The sequence below is a fragment of the Andrena cerasifolii genome, chromosome 6 (assembly GCF_050908995.1).
Source record: "Andrena cerasifolii isolate SP2316 chromosome 6, iyAndCera1_principal, whole genome shotgun sequence".
NCBI lineage: Eukaryota > Metazoa > Arthropoda > Insecta > Hymenoptera > Andrenidae > Andrena > Andrena cerasifolii.
Genome location: NC_135123.1, coordinates 6,335,501 through 6,352,669, shown reverse-complemented (window position 1 = coordinate 6,352,669; position 17,169 = coordinate 6,335,501). Strand labels below are relative to the sequence as shown.

Genomic DNA, 17,169 nt, shown 5'->3' with positions numbered 1-17,169 from the left:
CACCAAAGAATTTTGATACTTTGCCGACTATTTTGGTGGTATATATGCATAAATTTGAAGTAAATAAAATTTACAATTTCAATGAAAAAAAAAAAAAAAACGGAAAAAGACCTCTAAAGGTTGAACACCGCTTCCCACTTTCTGGTTCGCTGCGCTTCATATTCTAATCGGCAAAAAATCTGTCACCTGATATGGCGAGAAACTAGGCCTCCCATTATCTGAAATACGTGGCCCAAGACAGTTATCTGTTCCCCCCTATCGCTATTCACACTTCGTACGGAGCTCGACTTGCGAAATGGGAACGGAGTTAATGTTAGTAGAGTGATTGTTTCAGCAATGTTTACGCACTGTATCAGTGTGCTGAGTAAATGAAAGGGGAAACCGATAGCCCAACGATTTTGCACTTATTCATTCCAGGTATTTTCGCGCTGATTAATCATTCGGGCACTTGGCAAATTTGCTCAGTGCGAAACAATTTCGTGCTCGTTCAAGGTGCTTCCATTGTGTAAATAATGAGTGCAGACTTCAGTGTAGGTGCACGTACTTATCGCTATATAGCTTTGAACTAACAAATTTATCGGGGATAATCTTTATCGCATTACCGGGAGTCGACCGACAAGCCAGTTTACATTTGCGTAAATTGCATTACAGCCTCGTAAATCGTATCGGGTTTACCGAGAGCTATGAGGCACGGGGTACGTAAACGTTGAACGCGCGGATTATTGATTGTCGCTTTCGATACGAATGATCTGAAAATAAGTTTTTAATGACGATACCAGGGGAACAGTATAGAACCCGAAATTTCAAACGCATGCCATTTATATATTAAAAAATTCTGTAATTAAATCTAGATACCGATCGACGACGTTGCATTTACAATATAAAAAATTACTTCTCAATTAAGCTACGGAAATAATTATATACACACATGTGGTGGGAACTGTCTACGCTCTAAATTTCTTGAACAAAGGATGCTTATTGGCGGTAGACGAGCCGGGGGCTTTCCTGTATTCGTAATAAACTGCATCGTCTGCGCCGGACATCGATGTCATATTGCCGACCTTACGTATGATCTGAAATAATAATTCGATCAGAAAGTAGGATGAAAAGAAACATATTTTCCGCAGTAGTCTATTCTCGATATAGAACTTACTGGTCTTGGCCCCTCTCCAGGAATTCTTTCTTCATCCGCGTCCATATCACTAGCAGACAAAACTTGTTGCAACAAATGACCCTGCTCCTCCCGTGACGAGTACATCAAATCTGGCTCCTGTTTCACAAATTAACAGAACAGGATTTAGAATAGTTTCAGACAAATTTTCGTAGATTTCTAACTCGTTATACATACTTCATCCATCCCTGCAAGCTTCGTAATAACTTTGTAAGCATATCCCTGGTTTACGAGGAACCGCTGACGCTTTCTTGAGTAATTCATCTCCATCGTGTCCTGCGACACCAATGTATAGAAAAACGCATTATATTCCTCTGCAATGGCCCCTGCAAATAAACATTAATTTCAGTCTCTGGGGTTTTAAACTTGTATTACTCGAAGTAGCATAGGTTCTCTTAGTGTGTACCTTTTTTAGCTCTTAGAATACGTCCCAGACGCTGCGCTTCCTGCCGCCGCGAGCCACCATGCGAGGATATCTGAATCAATACATTAGCTTCCGGCAAATCGAAAGACGTATCCGCCACTTTGCTCACGAAGATCGTGTTCACTTTGGAATTGAATTTGAAGTTTTGCAAGATTTGTATTCGTTCGCTCTAAAATTAGTATTATATAGTGTACTTGTTATTATAAACAGAAGCTTATGTACTCACTTGACTAGTAGGCCCGTAGATGTACGGCTTATTCATTTTAATGGCGTAGTGCTTCAAAGCGAAAACGTTATCAGAGAAAACTATGGTTTTGTCGCCACGCCTTTCGTGATATCGTATCAAATATTGGCAACAACGAAATTTATTAGGATTCATTACATAGAGCAGCTGCAAGTAGAAGATCGCTAAAGAATTGCTGGATATTATAGCATACTAGAAGTCGTCGCGCATTTTAGAGAAGTGAATCGAAGAAATTAATAATTAATTGTTGCTGTTTCTCGTGTTATCGCCAAAATGCGCGACGGCCTTAATGTGGAAGTAATACTTACCAACTTCTTGCTCATTTTGCAACCAAGATATTCCCTGTAAAATTCTGGCGTCATAGGGCACCAAACCTCGGCGCATTGTACCCTAGCAATGAAGCCCCTTTTTTGCAATTCCAGCCAGTTGGCTTCGTACAGTTTGGGCCCAATCAGGAAATTCAGATCGGCGATTTTGTCGTCCTCTCGCAACAACGTCGCAGTCAAACCCAGCTTGCAATGAGACTGAACGATGGTTAAGACTCTTCGGAACATTTTCGCGGGGATCGTGTGCACCTCTGGAAATACGGTAAGTGTCAACTGAACCCCTTAATCGATAACTCGTTGCTAAAATAGATTACCATCCAACACCATGATTCCCCATTCCTGTTCCTGAAGCCATCGCATAGTCTGCTCGGCTTCCCACGACCGCTTCTGCGTATGCGTGATCATGGAATAGGTGGTGACTAAAATTCCGCAACCCATAGGTTTATCTTTGGCCTCGCTCGTGAATCTGCAGATCATCGAGTCGTCCGCGGTTGACCACATCTTAAATTGCTGTTTCCACTGTTCCACCGACACTCCGGAGTTGCATAATACTAATGCACGCTTCCGTACCGTGCAACAAGCTGTCACGCCAACTAAACTTTTACCAGCACCTGTGGGCAGCAGAAGCATCGGAATAATTGTCATTCGATACGCTCTGGGTAATAAGATTATTGTTTACCGCAAGGTAGAACTATAACGCCCGATCTGGCACGCCCATTTCCAAACATCTTTCTTAAACTTTTCTCCTGGTAAGGCCTCAACACAGCCGACGGTTTTAAATCAATGCTAAAATACAATACATTCGCTGCGATATGGTCTTTTCTTATTTGAAACGCGCAGAATTACAGCAATCTTACTTTATATCTGGATTTACACTGTCGTGGCGGAAGTCGTATTCTGCCAACAGCGGATGCTCCAATTCTATGCACCTCTTTTGAATCACTTCAATTTTTTCCTGCAATCACATTTGCCATAAATATTCCGCGGCGATTATACGCGTACTTCGTCAGGCACAGCAGAAAGCACATACCTGATTTACTTCGAAACTAACAGTTTTCAATTCTTGCTCCTCTTCTTCGTCTTCGTCCTCTTTATCCATTTTATCGTAGAAGGTGGTTATATCTTCCGGAACAGTGGCCGCTTCCGCTGGGACTTGGTCGTTAGATATCTCAGTTACCTTCGTGGTTCCAGCTGGGACATTGGTCATTGCTTTCGCCCCAAACTGTAAGGAAAAGCAACAGTTGATACCGCGTCTTATCAAAGTAGTCTTCACGTTCAAGTCAGCACCTGTGGAGTTTTCGTCTTGCTTTGAATATTCGTAATTATTTCCTCCTTCTCTTCTCCCACAGTCTTCCTCAGCCTACACTCTTGAATTACAGGATCCTTCAATAACTTTTGTAATACGTCAGGAAAAGGAGACTCAACGAAATACTTATTATGCTTCAACACAAGCTTCACCTGCAATTCGAAGGAAACGTGCAAGTTTAATTCGCTACATGGGATGTAAAATAATTCGCAATTTGCAATTAGTATTGTTTACCTTGCCGTACGACAGCGTACATAATTTTATAAACTCTATGATTCCATCAGGAACACTAGTTTTACTGAGTCTTTTCAAATACTCAATAATATCATGGGTTTGGAGGCCAACACTGACAGCGGCGTACAAAGAATAAGCTGTCAGTTTGTACTGCGAAGCAAAATTTAGATCGTTAGCATTCTTTCCGAGCATTACCTACAACCGAAGATTCCCAACGATACTTTTACCTCGTGAATGTGTTCCGGACAACATACAGGTTCGGAGATGGCGATTAAGAAGTCGTGAGCATGCTTGTACACAGGCGAGAAGGATTCCAGGAAGATATGTCCGTTCGGTGCCTGAAAAATGATTCTTGCTTAAGGGGTAATGCCACTATAGAGCTCGGAAAGGCAGCCTGATTTTCAGAATATTTTGTGCGAGTGTAGTGAATGGAATACAAAATTTATTCGAAGGCCTTTATTGTACATAACTTGAAGTATGATCACAATGTTTTTTAAATTTTTTTAATACCAAATGGCGACGCCAGAGCTCAACAAAAGAGGCTTCTTCTGAAAAACAGTGTTCCGCGGCCATAAAGATTTCTCCTTCAATTTTTGACCTAGAACAAAAAACCGAAAATTTTTGAGTTCTATATAAGATTATCCCGGGAAGTACACGAGGAAATGAAAAAATTCTGATTTTTGTAAGAATGGTGCGTGATTGAACAAAACATTGAACTGCCACAACCTCGAAATTGTTGAAACGTTTTGTTCAATCACGCACCATTCTTACAAAAAGCAGTATTTTTTAGTTTCCTCCTGTACTTCCCGAGATAGTGTTATATAGAACTTAAAGATTTTTGGTTTTTTGTTCTAGGTCAAGAATTGAAGGAGAAATCTTTCCAGCCGCGGAACACTGTTTTTCAGAAGAAGCTTCTTTTGTTGAGCTGTAGCGCCACCATTCTGTATTAAAAAATTTTTAAAAAATTGTGATCACACTTCAAGGTATGTACAATACAGGCCTGCAGACAAATTTTGAATTCCATTCACTATACTCGCTTAAAAAATTCTGAAAATCAGGCTGCTTTTCCGGGCTCCAGAGGGGCATTACCCCTTAAACAATAAATCGAAGTCAATCTTTAAATAATAAGGCTAGAAGAGGTAATACAGTGCGATTGCCTTACCACCCAAAGTGGTCTCGAACCAAAATCAGGCTTGAGTATCATTTGCGAACGATAATCCTTCGCTCCGAATTCGTCTTCCAATGCTGTTTCATCCTGCTTCTCGACATCATTCTTCGCCGCGTCTGGTACACCTTCCGCTTCGTTATCGTCCAAAGGATCGTCGTCGTTGAACTCTTCAGGGTCCTCTTTACGCTTTTTCCATTTACCTCTGTCTGTAAAAGCGAATAACAACTGGACTCGCAAGGTAACCCACTTTTATCTTTGCTAACACTTGCGCAAGATAACCTTATACTATACTACAAGTTTTTATTTATGGGGACTGTTACAATTGGTATAAAAAGGTCTTCCTTAAAAACTGTTGAACTTTTCGTAAGAAATAAGAATTTCGTACCATTGTCCTTTTTGAAACGTTTTGGAGGACCCATTTCTCATTAATCGTTTACTTGGTAGACCGTGATAAGTCTTTTTTTATTATCATTAAAGTTTAGTGAAGTCGCTCGACTGTTATTTAAGTAACTGTATCTAATTTCATCAACTTTATTTAAAATTCAATGTGAAGTTAACCACCTCATCCGTTTGTAACAACTGCACGCTCAGGTGCTGTCGCACATACTGCCAGTTTCGTTGGTTCGACGTTAGGGGGCGAAGAGAAATGCAGCGTGCAGTCAGAATCGAAAGGATATTTAACATATCCCTGAACATTTCCATTTGGATCTCGTAATATCAATCGCATAAATGACCACGAGTTATTGTTTATATTCTCGGGCGATCAACTTTGTGAAAACCTAATGCTATTCGGGTACATCCACGGAGGCATTTCAAAAATCCTGAAATGCCGCCATGCGCCCTCTGCCCGTCGTAAAAAATGCCGCCAAATTCAAACATGTATTTTTAACTGCGAGTTCCTCGATAAATTGGAATTACATAAATATCGCACTATTATGTAACAGAGAAGTGCTTTTATTGACAGCAAAAATCAATAAAAAAAATATAAGCATCAGTTCCATAAGCTGATATAAAATCTCCTCGCAAATACCATTCGGCTTCGTTGCATTCGAACGAATATTCTCTAAATCCAGTCGTCCGACATCAGCAAGGGACATTGCCACTCGCAGCGAAAGCTTTCTCGCTGACTAGTCCTAAAGAGAAAAGGCAAACTAAGGCAGCTCCCTGTTCTGCCCACTTTTTATTCTTCTCCCTGCAAGTGTTTCCCAAAATAATTACGTCTATTAAAGAATGTCAGGTACCATCTATTTACCAGAAGGACGATCCAAACTTCCGTCCATCCAGCGTCACGATAGAACGGAAGAGCTTTCCTTTCTGTCGCGTATCGTAGTGCGGCATCTTCTTTCTCTGGCTTTGCGTCCATTTATGCAATATTGACTTCGGCAATTCAAGGTCCGAAACATAGCTGTTCCTTAAGAACGCGCAATGCATTACAACCACATCTTCTTCCTCCGAGATTTTCCTTTTATTCGACGACTGTTCTTCATCCTCTCTCATAGGTGAAACTTGAGATCTGCCTAGCAAACCTTTCTCTTCGAACTCTTTTCTCTTCGACCGGCAATAGTCGCTTAATCCCCACACATCGCTGAAATAACAATCGTCAAGCATTCAGCGACGAATAAGTAAATAAATCGCTCGAACGATGCGAGTCTTACCATATTTGTTCGAGAGTCTGAGAATTAAGGAACTTCCTGCCTAGTGCCGATTCCTGCTGCTCACGCAGGATGTTCTGTACACAGTACTTGGTATTGGAAGGCGAATTGTCACAGTTTATGGCATATTTAACGTACGACTTTATTACATCTTCCATGGGAAGCAAACCTTCTTTACAAAATATAGAACAATTCCATTGCGCTACACGGGCGAGCATTACACTGCTACACCCCGTCGCTTCTTTGAACCTGTAAGTAACTACAATTACTTTTAAACTGTATAAACAGCAGTACACGGAACGTTACAACAGGGCAAGCGAAGGAAGTGAAAATATATTACTTAAAAATGTCAGAATGTTTCTGTATCTCTTTCGAGCCTCCGTTTGCTATAACTGGTACTGTAAGTCTAGCAGAGATTTCTTTCAAAGCCTCATTGCGATTTGCATGCTGTGGCCTCTCGTGGACAGTCCGCCCGTGAACAGCTATGGCTGAAATACCAGTAGATGCTAGACGTTCGCACAGTTCTAATGTTTCTTCTGTGTTCGACAACATCCGAATTTTACAGGAGACTGGGATGCTCAAATTATTGACTAATGTTTTCAAAATGTTTACTGCTGTCTCTGGTTCCTTTAAAAGAGCAGCTCCCATTTTCCCCAGCATAGAAAACAGCTTCGGGCAGCCCATATTAAGATCTATCCCGGCAATGTCCTGCTCTACCATTTTAGCAACTTTCAGCGCTCTCGTCGGGTCGCAAGTGCCGATTTGCAGGACCACTTTATCTCTCTCTCTACGACAGGTTCGGAAAGTTATGGTGCCGTCTGTTTTGTCTACGTAATCGATGGTTCCTAGGACACCTGAAAACAAACTGGTCACAGAAAATTCTTCAGCTGTTTTAAAGCTGCAATGTCGCATTCTTACTGTTCTCACGACGGAGAGATCGTAGTAGCTTCCAGTCTATAAGTTCCTCTGTATACACTATATCAGCGCCATAATCAAGCGCAAGCAGGCGCATAGGAAGCGTGCCGATGCGCACCATAGGTGCCAATATAAGTTTGTTTTCGTAATTCAACCTCCCTCGTTCCGGCGTCGTTACCTTTTCGTCCGTCATACTGTCAATACGTTGTAGCGTTTAATCCCGCTTTTCTAGAGGTGAGAGAAATTGGAGAAATAACCTCTGAACGAGTCAGGAATTCATTCGTTAGTTATGAAATTTTCTTTATTCGTTGTTGTCAAGCTTCACCGGTGCATCATAATAATAAAAATGTCCTCGTTTCCAAACATCACCGTTACATGTAATTCTCAGCTTCAGGTTAGCACGATTCCTTTCGTGGCACCGTGACAACTGCCATTGTTAATTGTTTCGAATTGGCAACGAAGCACATGGTCATCGCCACGGTGTCATTTTATCCAGATGGTACCCAATTTTTGCGCCACATAAAGGCCTGTCGCGCATTTTGGCGAAGCGTGGCGATACGAGGAGAAAAGTTTATAAATAATTGATAACCGAAGCGCAGCAACAATTAATGATTATTAATTTCTTCGATTTGCTTCGTCGCGCTTCGCCAAAATGCGCGACGGCCTTAAAGGCGCCAGCCGAAGAAGGCGCTAAAAATTGCCGATTCAATATGGTGGGCGATATATTAAAAAAAGCACCCACTACACAGACATTTATATTTCTTGATTTTTATTTTTTTTTCGTGAATTTTGAAAATCAAAGTTCAAATTCGTTATTAGCAGTCAGCAAAACCCCTGGAAATAATTGTTTAAATTATCGGACTGACATAGAAGTTCGTACATCGAAGCATATGGGTTGACGCCTTAATGAATTTTCACTTCTTCGACTTTCCATATCTCAGAAACTAATTGTCACCTCAACTTGAAAATTTGTTGCAATTGATGTCTCGTCATAAGGTATCATTTGGCACAAAATTCCGTTCCAAAATCGTGGAACCAAAAAGAGGCTAAAAAAGGTTTCATCAATCTGTTTTGAAAAATCGTGCCCCACGATTTTATTTAAAGTAATATTAACACCATCAAAATTGAAGTACAAGAAAAGAATTATTTTTTAGTTTTTATTGCATTTTAATTTAGTTTTTACTACATTTTTAATAAAATCGTTTAACATAATTTTTTTTTTATATATTTTTTTCATAGTAATGGACAAATAAATGGAAGACGACTTTGCATCTCATAACCCTCAATTTTGAATTGGCGCTCTACTTCAAGGTTCATTTCCAACGAAACAAGTTTAACAATAACGGATCCCTTCTCGCGTTGAAATACTCCCGCGCCTCGAGGGCGGGCATATTCCATCATTTGAATATTCAAATGAGCGAAGTGAAAAGTGTCGCGTTCGTGCATATATATATATATGTATATATATCGTAATTGATTAGTACTCCTGGCGATTAACATTCGTGTAAATGTAAAAATAATCTTCCTTAAGTAAACGGTTCCTCGTCAACGAAGATCCGAGTGAATCGCAGAATTATGACTGTCCCGCGAAAGGAATTTAGATTAGACACTGCTCGGAGGCTGCATTACAGCGAGGAAAGATCGTGAGCTTTTATAACCGCAACACACGCGTATATATTTCCGTAGTAGTAATGAGGACACATCGATCGCATTTCAATTAGAAAGTGATAGGGCTGGTTTGCCCTATTATTGCCCGGCTCTGCACTTGTCGACCTTGTTTTGTGGTAGCTGCGTCGGTATGGCGCCATAACGAATTTTTAAGGTTACGCGAGGCAACAGACGTGAAACGTTAAGAAACGGGATGGTTCCCGAGAGGATCCTGCGTTTGGGACTTGTTGTGACGGTGCTCGTGACTCTGCACAGCTCAGCCGAGGAGGACCCGAGCATTGACGCCAGGTGTCAGTTCGGTAAAACGCTGCGTAAACAAGTGAACGCGGAACCGCTGAACGGGACATGTCTGCGGGACATCGTGGCCCGGCTGTCAAACGAGTTCCGCTCGATTACGGACGCGGAGCTCGGCTCGACATCCTTTCAGAACATGCTCGACGAAATGGAGTTCGTGAACGTGTCGAGCAGCCTGAGCATGAGGCTGAGCTTGCTGGTGGATAAACTGAACAACAAGTTGTCCTCCTACGCAGAGCTCCTCAAGCAAAGTTACAAAGCTGTGCAGCCGGTCTTAGTAAAGACCGAAGACCAATTCGCACAGCTTGGGTCTACGAGCGGATTTGATGTAGTTTCAAGTAGGCTCTCCGAGTTTTGCTCGCAGATCGCTCAAGCGTTGGCGATTAATCTGAGGAATCAGGAATGGAAGAACGTACACCTATTGCCTTTTATGTACCCCGCTACCATGTGTGGCACGCCCAGTTCGGGTCACAACATCGGGCCTCTTTTACTGTCTCAATATTGCCCGAAGAAGAACGTACTTCTGCTACTAGAGCATGGTGTATTTATGTCCGAAGGAGACGTCACGTTGGCCCAAATAACTGCTGAAACCATAATAGACGTGCTGTCGCAGACAGATCGCATTAATGTTATTGGTCTCTCCAGCAACTCCTCCATACACTGTAAGGAGGGCTTGCTCAAAGCGACGGACGTTAATAAGTTCCAATTGGCACGTTATATTCATAGTTTGTCCAGGACGGACACAAACGAGACAGTCGAGCTTAATTTCAATAAATTGCTCCAAAACGTAAAGGGGGAGGTGGTGTTCATACACTTGACAAATACGCTTAAGGTCACCTCGCCCGTAAAAGAAATTCTCAACATGATTTCCACGGGGAAGTTGAACGGCTATTTGACGACAGTACTAATTCTCTCTGATCAGGAAGCACATATAAATGTTATGAAATACAACGACAGCGTTATAGTTCGGCCGACGCAGAATATACTAGGATACGAAATATCAAAATTATTTTCTGGTCTGAAGTGTTCGGAGGAACATAAAAGAGATTATTATTTGTCCGATCCATACTTTGACTTGTTCAGTAAAACGATGACTTTGTCCATCGGGAAAATTACGGATAAAGCGTTGATATCTTTGGATATTCATTTAAGGAACTTTCTCGACGATATAACGTACTTTAACGTCGGTCCACGTGTATATTCTATTTTGTTTGACAGTAAAGGTATAGTTTGGATTCATAAGGATTTCCCACGATTGGAGACAATGATGGATCAACCACTCAAAGTTAACTTGCAGCACATAGAAAACATTAATCTTGAAACTGTAAGGATGATGATCGAACAGCACGAGGGCGTTATAAATGTAAAGAATCGATTGGGGGAACAGAAGTGGTATCGATGGAAGCATTTGATGTACGAGGACTTGATAGTGTGCTTGGTATCGGCGACGAACGACAGCATCTCGCCTGTCGCGAAACTGGTACCGACATTATCGACAAATATTTTGCACCATCGCCTGGACCTACTAATGCACAATATCGCTGACAAAGGCATTCTGTGTACTTACAATAATAAACTCTCGACTTTGTCGATGGGAGTGGTCTATCTCTCTCCGTGGTCTTTCCAATCTCCGGTGGAACAACTGCAGTTACTAGAAACTGGATCCGTCGTGACTATGCAAAGCTACATGGCGTACTTAAAAGACTTAACTGGTATCCTGGCTAATCCTGGCTTACGTCAATCCGTTAAACCGGACGTTGCCATGTTGACTCAGATCTTGGGATACTTTAAAGGTAGACATATAGAAAGCGCTTTAAATAAGTTTATAATAAGAAGATACATCGTCGGAACTGTGAGCGGAGTTTTGGAGATCTATCCAGGGATCATGTTCGACTCTGGCTTCGATCCTAAAAGACGAATGTGGTATGGAAAAGCACTGGAGCATCCTGGGAAGCTAGTTTTCACGCCTCCGTATTTAGGTGCTGGTGGCTCAGGATACGTCGTTACCCTGAGCCACACGGTTCACCGTAATTCTAAGTCAACTACGCGCGACGACGCTGTGGCAGTTCTGTCTATGGACGTGACCATAGGCTTTATTTCACGACTTCTAAACGAGATGTTCCCTTTTTGTAACAATTCTACGGTGAAATGTTTTTTAATGGATGACAAAGGGTACTTGGTATCACATCCGGCTCTCTTAGAACCGAATGGTAAAATTGAGCAGCAGCATTTGACTCATAAAGAGCTGCTGGTTGCGAACGATATACTAAACCACGAGCTTTTCGTTAAAAAGAAATCCTGCGCGAACTATTTAGACGGTACCGTGCAAAGGTACTATCAGTTTAATACGTCGTTGAACGAAGTTCTCACGAATATAGTTCACGGGGAGCACTGTGTTAAATATCAAGTAGCAGCTGTACCAGGAACTAATGTATTTTTAGGTATAGTTAATGTGACTTGTAATTTATTAAGAGCTTTCTGTCCGTGTAGCACAGTAAGTAACAATCCAGTTACTCCGTACAAATACTAATACCCAGCGGGTTCGGCGGAACAAGTTAAAACGCATCCCCGTTACTGTTACAGATGGATCATTCGTGTTTAAACTGCAAACGAATGGAGCAAACCGAGTGCGAATGTCCGTGCGAGTGCGCCCTGTACTTCTCGAACTGCGCAGAGTACAACATACACGATATGCACGACTTAGAACCTTGCCCGGTACCGTACGAGCAAGGAGGGAATTCGCAGATGTCTTGCGCGCAGTCTGCGAGCTTGAAACCATGTCCGTCCATTAATTGCAGGATATTTAAGACAGAAAATGAGTGCTTGGGAATTGTGGGTTGTCAATGGTGCCATGTAAACAGCGACGGTGAAACGCCTTTGCAGACTCCGTTCTGTAACGACATGTCTCGATGCTTTAGAGGTATCCTAGGTTCCTCTATGCCCCTTAGCGATGGAACATATAGTGAGCGAGTTTTTTGCTATTGATTTCGTTGGGTGTCCCTTCCTCTTACACTTACAATTCTTGCTTGTTTATACAGATTCCCAGTCAACCGAAGAGATTGCTGTACGAGACTGGCCACCGGTCGGACCTGTAGCCGGTGGGATACTAACGTTCCTAATGATACTGGGAGTTATGCTGTTCTGTTACAGGCTTCGCTCTGTCCAGTCAGGTTTGGAACATCAGTGCTTGCATATTCATACGTCCCCAGATATGTTACGCATGACCCACTTGGAAGGTGATGCGGAGCCTATGGAGTTGGACCAGACGAAGAATAATTTAGACTCTCTCATGAGGGAAGGTATAGCTCCTATATCGCCGTACAGAGTTTCCACGAACTATAGGAAACCACCTGGTGGCGACAGTGATCATGGGTACAGTACCATGACTCCACATGACGATTCCGAACAGCAGACATTCGCTGAGCCGCTGTTAGTAGTCGGTAGTAATACCGAGCCGGACCTAAGAAGACGGTCCGCTTGCCTCCCTTCTCCAACGACTCACTTAGGATCTCCGCATCATGTTCTGGCGCCAGTCACGGTTCATTGTAACATGGAGGCAAATTATTGCTAACGTTGAGAAGCAGCTGTTATGAGCGAAAGAAATTCTTACCTAGGTCTCGTTCCTTCGAAACAGAATGAAAATTCGGTTAGACTTACATTACGAAGCTTAATGTAAAGGATATTTCTGTTCGATTCGTAGAAGTGTTTTATCATTTTTATGACGTTGTTTATAAGTTCTTGCTTTTGTAGAGGGGCTAGTAGTATATAGATATGCACGTCCGTAAGTATTATTTTAATTGTTTAAGCTACATTTAACGATCATGAATGAACAATGGTACTTTACTAATTAGTACCTTACCTAATGGAACAATGAAATCAAAGATGATCGATTACTTCTAATCACTTTTTATACATCGAAATACTTTTTGATAATGGTGTACAGCGAGTTTTTGAAACGTATTTACGGACCAAGAGTCGATCTGTTGGATTTACATTCTACACGCGTATCTGACTGACTACTTGTAATTATATCTTGCCAATATTTTGCTACTTATTGCGAACGAAATGAGAGTTTATTGTAAACGGAGATACCACTATTTTCTTGACTTGTAAATTTAGAGTAATTACTTTTCGAACATTTTACACGTTGTATCAGTATTTTAATTATTAAAATATGACTGCCGTTAAACTGTGGTTTTATTGTCACCATAAATAAAGTACAAAATTCGTGGGAACTGGTTTATTCGATTTTCAGATGTTTCGACGGCTTGTAGAAAATAAATTCACGTGCCGCCTGGTCGCCATAAAGAGCTGCGGAGCACGGCGTGTAAATTATGTGTGTATGTCAGAGAATCATCTGTATACACGCAGTAACTTTCATTTTATATTTTATACTAGAACCGATATAATACGAAATACGTTCTTCCACTTAGCAGTTAGTTCTTTGATTAAGGTGTGAAGTCTGGGTTTTTCCTTAAAATTACAAAACCCTCCATGATCGGCGTTAAAGGGATATATTCCTCCGTCGCGAGCTCCGCTCTTTCACCGTACGCCAATAGAACCGGCGTTGTGTGCGTTTGGAAACCAGTGATCGTTTTCGGCTTCCCTGCCTGGCCAACCACGTCCACCGCTAGACCAACTCTGACGGGCACGGCGAGAGGATTCAGCTTCTCATCGAACGTCACCAGCATCCGGGGTTGCATCGCGACTGCTAGCATGTACAGCAGGTAATGCGAGCGACCAAGAATAACTAAAAGCAAAAGGGGCATTGGTACGAGTTTCTTTAAAACATCTGGTATACTTCGGTAGCTACTGAGATATACATACTGTTCTTCACATCAAGGAAACCGATGAGCGTAGCTAGAAGACCCGCCAGCGCCACAGGGCTTAGTACTTGTCTATCACTGTGATAAGGCGACAACGTCAACGTTCCTTTGCCAAGATGCGTCAGGCCTTGCGCGATGCGTACCATGAACAAATTGTTTGGATCCTTCGCGTGGAACTGAGCAAGCTGCCTCAACATTGCGGCCAGACGGGCGTTGTTTGTCCCTGCTCCAACCAAGCCCATCGCGAAGATCGCGTTATGCGCCACCTCAGGATCACTGTCGTGGGAGAACTTGGACAATGTGTCCAGTATATTCAGCTTCGGATTGGAGACCGATATGAGGCCAAGAGCGAGAGGAACGGACCGCCGTATCACGGGCTCGCAATAACGCAACAAATGGCCAAACGTTCTGTACGCCATCTCAGCACCGATCTCCTCCCCCATCGCGATCAACGCAATGCCAAGCACGGCGATAGCTTGCCTCGAGCTCAGGTCCTTCTCCTTGTCCTCCTTCCTCTCTTCCTTCTTCTCTTTATCCTTGCGATCGCTCTTATCCTCCTTCTCGTTGGACGGCTCGTAGTGCTCGGAGCAGATGTGCAGCAGGTGTTGGATCTTAAGAACGTTCCCGGTGCCGGCGTAAGCGCACACCTCTACCAACGTCGTGGACATCGACTTGAACGGCTCAGGTACTATCTCTAGCGCAGCTATTATAGCCTCGGCAGCTTCCTGCTTCCCCAGGAAGCACAGTCCCAGGCCCAGAGGTAGGAATCGTGCGTACGTGTCCTGGAGGTCCGCCTCCGACTGGTCCATGAGAGTGTGCATGATGGCTGTGGTAACGTGAGAGTTGCAAGAGCCCACGGCCACCATTCCTAACGCGAGACCTGCTACGCCTATCACTTCCCAGCTGGACTTACGATTGCTGAGCACGGGGATCAAGAGGCTCACGACGGCCTCCCGATTCGAACCTGCGTACGCTAATCCGAGGCCAACAATCGCGCCGATGCGCATGGTGTTGCTGTTGTGTAAAACATAGTCGGAGAGAAGAGCCAGAGCAGGATCGCACTCGATCCGTACGCGACAATTGACGAGGCCGCAGGCTAACAGTGCACCGGACTTTATGTAATCCTCGGAGGAGTAAAGATACTTGTCTATCGGCGTTAAACCGCCGTCAACGTCCCACAACAACACAAGACCAAGAGACGCTGTCGCGCTCAGCATTCCATGCTCTTTATTTTTGTACAACCATTTGTTACCGTCCTCGATTAATAATTTGTCTTGACCGAAAGCTGCGTTCACGAAGCCATTGACGAAGCTAGCAGCAAGGTTCTGCCTCGCCGAATCCACTTGGCCGCCGCCGAACGGAGGTCTGGAGTTTTCTAAGTGCGACTTGTACACGTCCTCGGGCGTTTTCGGCTCCATTATATCCAGCTCGCGCGCCAGATTAAGGAAGTGATAGTTTAGCAAAGAGTTCGACATTATTTCTACCATGTCGTCGTACTCCGGAGTAGACGTTTCTGATAGCTCCAAGAAGATTTGCTGCCGGCCCAGCATAAATGCTAGTTGCTTCTGCACCGACCTGAAAAAAGAACCATCTTATTTGTTAATTCATATTTTCTAGGGGGGAACTAATCGAAGAGTCCAACTTACACGTCTGGGCACGTGGTGAATGTATATTCGATAAGGGGCAAGTGGTTCAGCTGCATCGCCAGTCTCACGGCTTGAGGATACTGACCGCACTTCCTATACAACCTGGCAGTAGCATGAAGAAGAGTACTGTTTTCTGGATCTGCTACATAAGCTACGCAGCTTGTTAGATACAAACAAACCCGCTGATAAGCGCTCTCATCGACGTATTGCTCTAATAAGTCTAATCTTTCGATTTCCATGAGCAGATCACAGGCTTCGGTCTCCGCATTGTGAGCCATGTTATAAGGTACGATGTTGTGTACCAGAGCGATTAGCTTCTTACGCGTAGCTTCCGCATCGTCCGTGAGTTCGTCCCATTCACCAGCTAACTCTCCTGAAAGGTGTCTGACGTATTCGTGCCCCCACTCTCCGATAGCTAGCGCAGACCCGGTGAGCCTGTACTTTAAGCATTCTCTGCCTTCGCCCATTGTCATGGCAAGAACGGAAATGATATCGGAGCACAGTTCTTTAGCTTTTGGGTCTGTCATGTCTCTGTAAATAGCTTTCATGGTGTCGTAATGGGGTCTCATGAACTTGAGCGGCTTCGGAACACTGGTCATGGAAGTGGTCGACGCACGGATCTGAGAACGCAGCGATTCCAAGGCGGAGTAATGTAGATCGGAGCTGGGATCTTGCAGACGTTCGACGAGGTGAGTCAGCTCCTCTTGCAACAGCTTATCTTCCTCGGACTGAAACAAGTTAATGTTAACAAATGCGATGATTGTACGCTGGCAGTGATACAGCCTTGTCTTTGATACACTGCTCCTGTACAATATTTCTCCATTATTCAAACAAAGGCCTCGCTCCAAAAATGTCTTTCGTTAAAAGACACTACAAAAACAACTCACCAGTTCATTTTTTTCTTCCTCTTTTCCGGGCTTCACTTCCTTACTCACTTTCGGCTCTGTTTTTACGCTCTCCGGCATTTTGCCACGATTATTTCATAAAACCAATAAAAAAGCTGATACCTCGTCCCCTTCAGGAACTGTTACTCTATTTTAGGTTACAATAATCGTAGAGCCTATTTGCGAGTCACCGCTATTTATCATGAACCATAAAAATGGTAGAACTGTTACATGGATGCTCGTTCTTCCATTTAATGCGAATTACATTAAAGCAATTCGCATGAAGCGACTGGTAGTCGGAGCCCTCTGGTGTGCGCGCTTCGAGAGGTTAGCGTAGGTTAGATTAGGTTTCTGCCGTTTTACTGCGTCGCGTGGGTGTCTATAGAAGTTCATAAGCCATAGGAGTGACGT

At 43.2% G+C, this 17,169-nt stretch overlaps 4 protein-coding genes across 7 annotated transcripts; 1 reads left to right on the top strand and 3 right to left on the bottom strand.

Annotated features, from left to right (window-relative positions):
- Window positions 1-801: 801 nt before the first annotated feature.
- On the bottom strand, window positions 802-6,040 carry Hay (ATP-dependent DNA helicase hay). 2 transcript variants are annotated; one of them, XM_076814540.1, is made up of 15 exons: window positions 5,904-6,040; window positions 4,868-5,079; window positions 3,933-4,043; window positions 3,706-3,855; window positions 3,453-3,623; window positions 3,196-3,387; window positions 3,023-3,120; window positions 2,845-2,951; window positions 2,480-2,776; window positions 2,148-2,416; window positions 1,822-1,986; window positions 1,578-1,764; window positions 1,349-1,497; window positions 1,154-1,270; window positions 802-1,073 (listed from the first exon to the last, which is right to left on the bottom strand). In XM_076814540.1, exons 1-15 carry the CDS (start codon window positions 5,968-5,970, stop codon window positions 945-947), a joined length of 2,421 nt encoding a protein of 806 aa, XP_076670655.1. In that variant the 5' UTR covers window positions 5,971-6,040; the 3' UTR covers window positions 802-944. The 2 variants fall into 2 exon arrangements, with proteins under 2 accessions (XP_076670655.1, XP_076670656.1); XM_076814541.1 differs by lacking the exon at window positions 5,904-6,040 and adding an exon at window positions 5,259-5,498.
- On the bottom strand, window positions 5,807-7,923 carry Dus2 (Dihydrouridine synthase 2). Its single transcript, XM_076814546.1, has 6 exons — window positions 7,766-7,923; window positions 7,444-7,668; window positions 6,866-7,379; window positions 6,529-6,774; window positions 6,126-6,458; window positions 5,807-6,065 (listed from the first exon to the last, which is right to left on the bottom strand). The coding sequence occupies exons 2-6, from the start codon at window positions 7,631-7,633 to the stop codon at window positions 5,957-5,959; spliced, it is 1,392 nt and encodes a 463-aa protein (XP_076670661.1). The 5' UTR covers window positions 7,634-7,668; window positions 7,766-7,923; the 3' UTR covers window positions 5,807-5,956.
- Window positions 7,924-8,689: 766 nt separating this feature from the next.
- Window positions 8,690-13,591, top strand: LOC143369977 (VWFA and cache domain-containing protein 1). Of its 2 annotated transcripts, none has more exons than XM_076814534.1 (3): window positions 8,690-11,896; window positions 11,986-12,322; window positions 12,441-13,591. In XM_076814534.1, exons 1-3 carry the CDS (start codon window positions 9,302-9,304, stop codon window positions 12,971-12,973), a joined length of 3,465 nt encoding a protein of 1,154 aa, XP_076670649.1. In that variant the 5' UTR covers window positions 8,690-9,301; the 3' UTR covers window positions 12,974-13,591. The 2 variants fall into 2 exon arrangements, with proteins under 2 accessions (XP_076670649.1, XP_076670648.1); XM_076814533.1 differs by having other exon boundaries at window positions 8,693-11,896; window positions 11,986-12,364.
- Rpn1 (regulatory particle non-ATPase 1) lies at window positions 13,582-16,979 on the bottom strand. Of its 2 annotated transcripts, none has more exons than XM_076814538.1 (4): window positions 16,762-16,979; window positions 15,875-16,602; window positions 14,230-15,803; window positions 13,582-14,152 (listed from the first exon to the last, which is right to left on the bottom strand). In XM_076814538.1, exons 1-4 carry the CDS (start codon window positions 16,837-16,839, stop codon window positions 13,851-13,853), a joined length of 2,682 nt encoding a protein of 893 aa, XP_076670653.1. In that variant the 5' UTR covers window positions 16,840-16,979; the 3' UTR covers window positions 13,582-13,850. The 2 variants fall into 2 exon arrangements, with proteins under 2 accessions (XP_076670653.1, XP_076670654.1); XM_076814539.1 differs by having other exon boundaries at window positions 15,875-16,596; window positions 16,755-16,911.
- Between the last annotated feature and the right edge of the window lie 190 nt (window positions 16,980-17,169).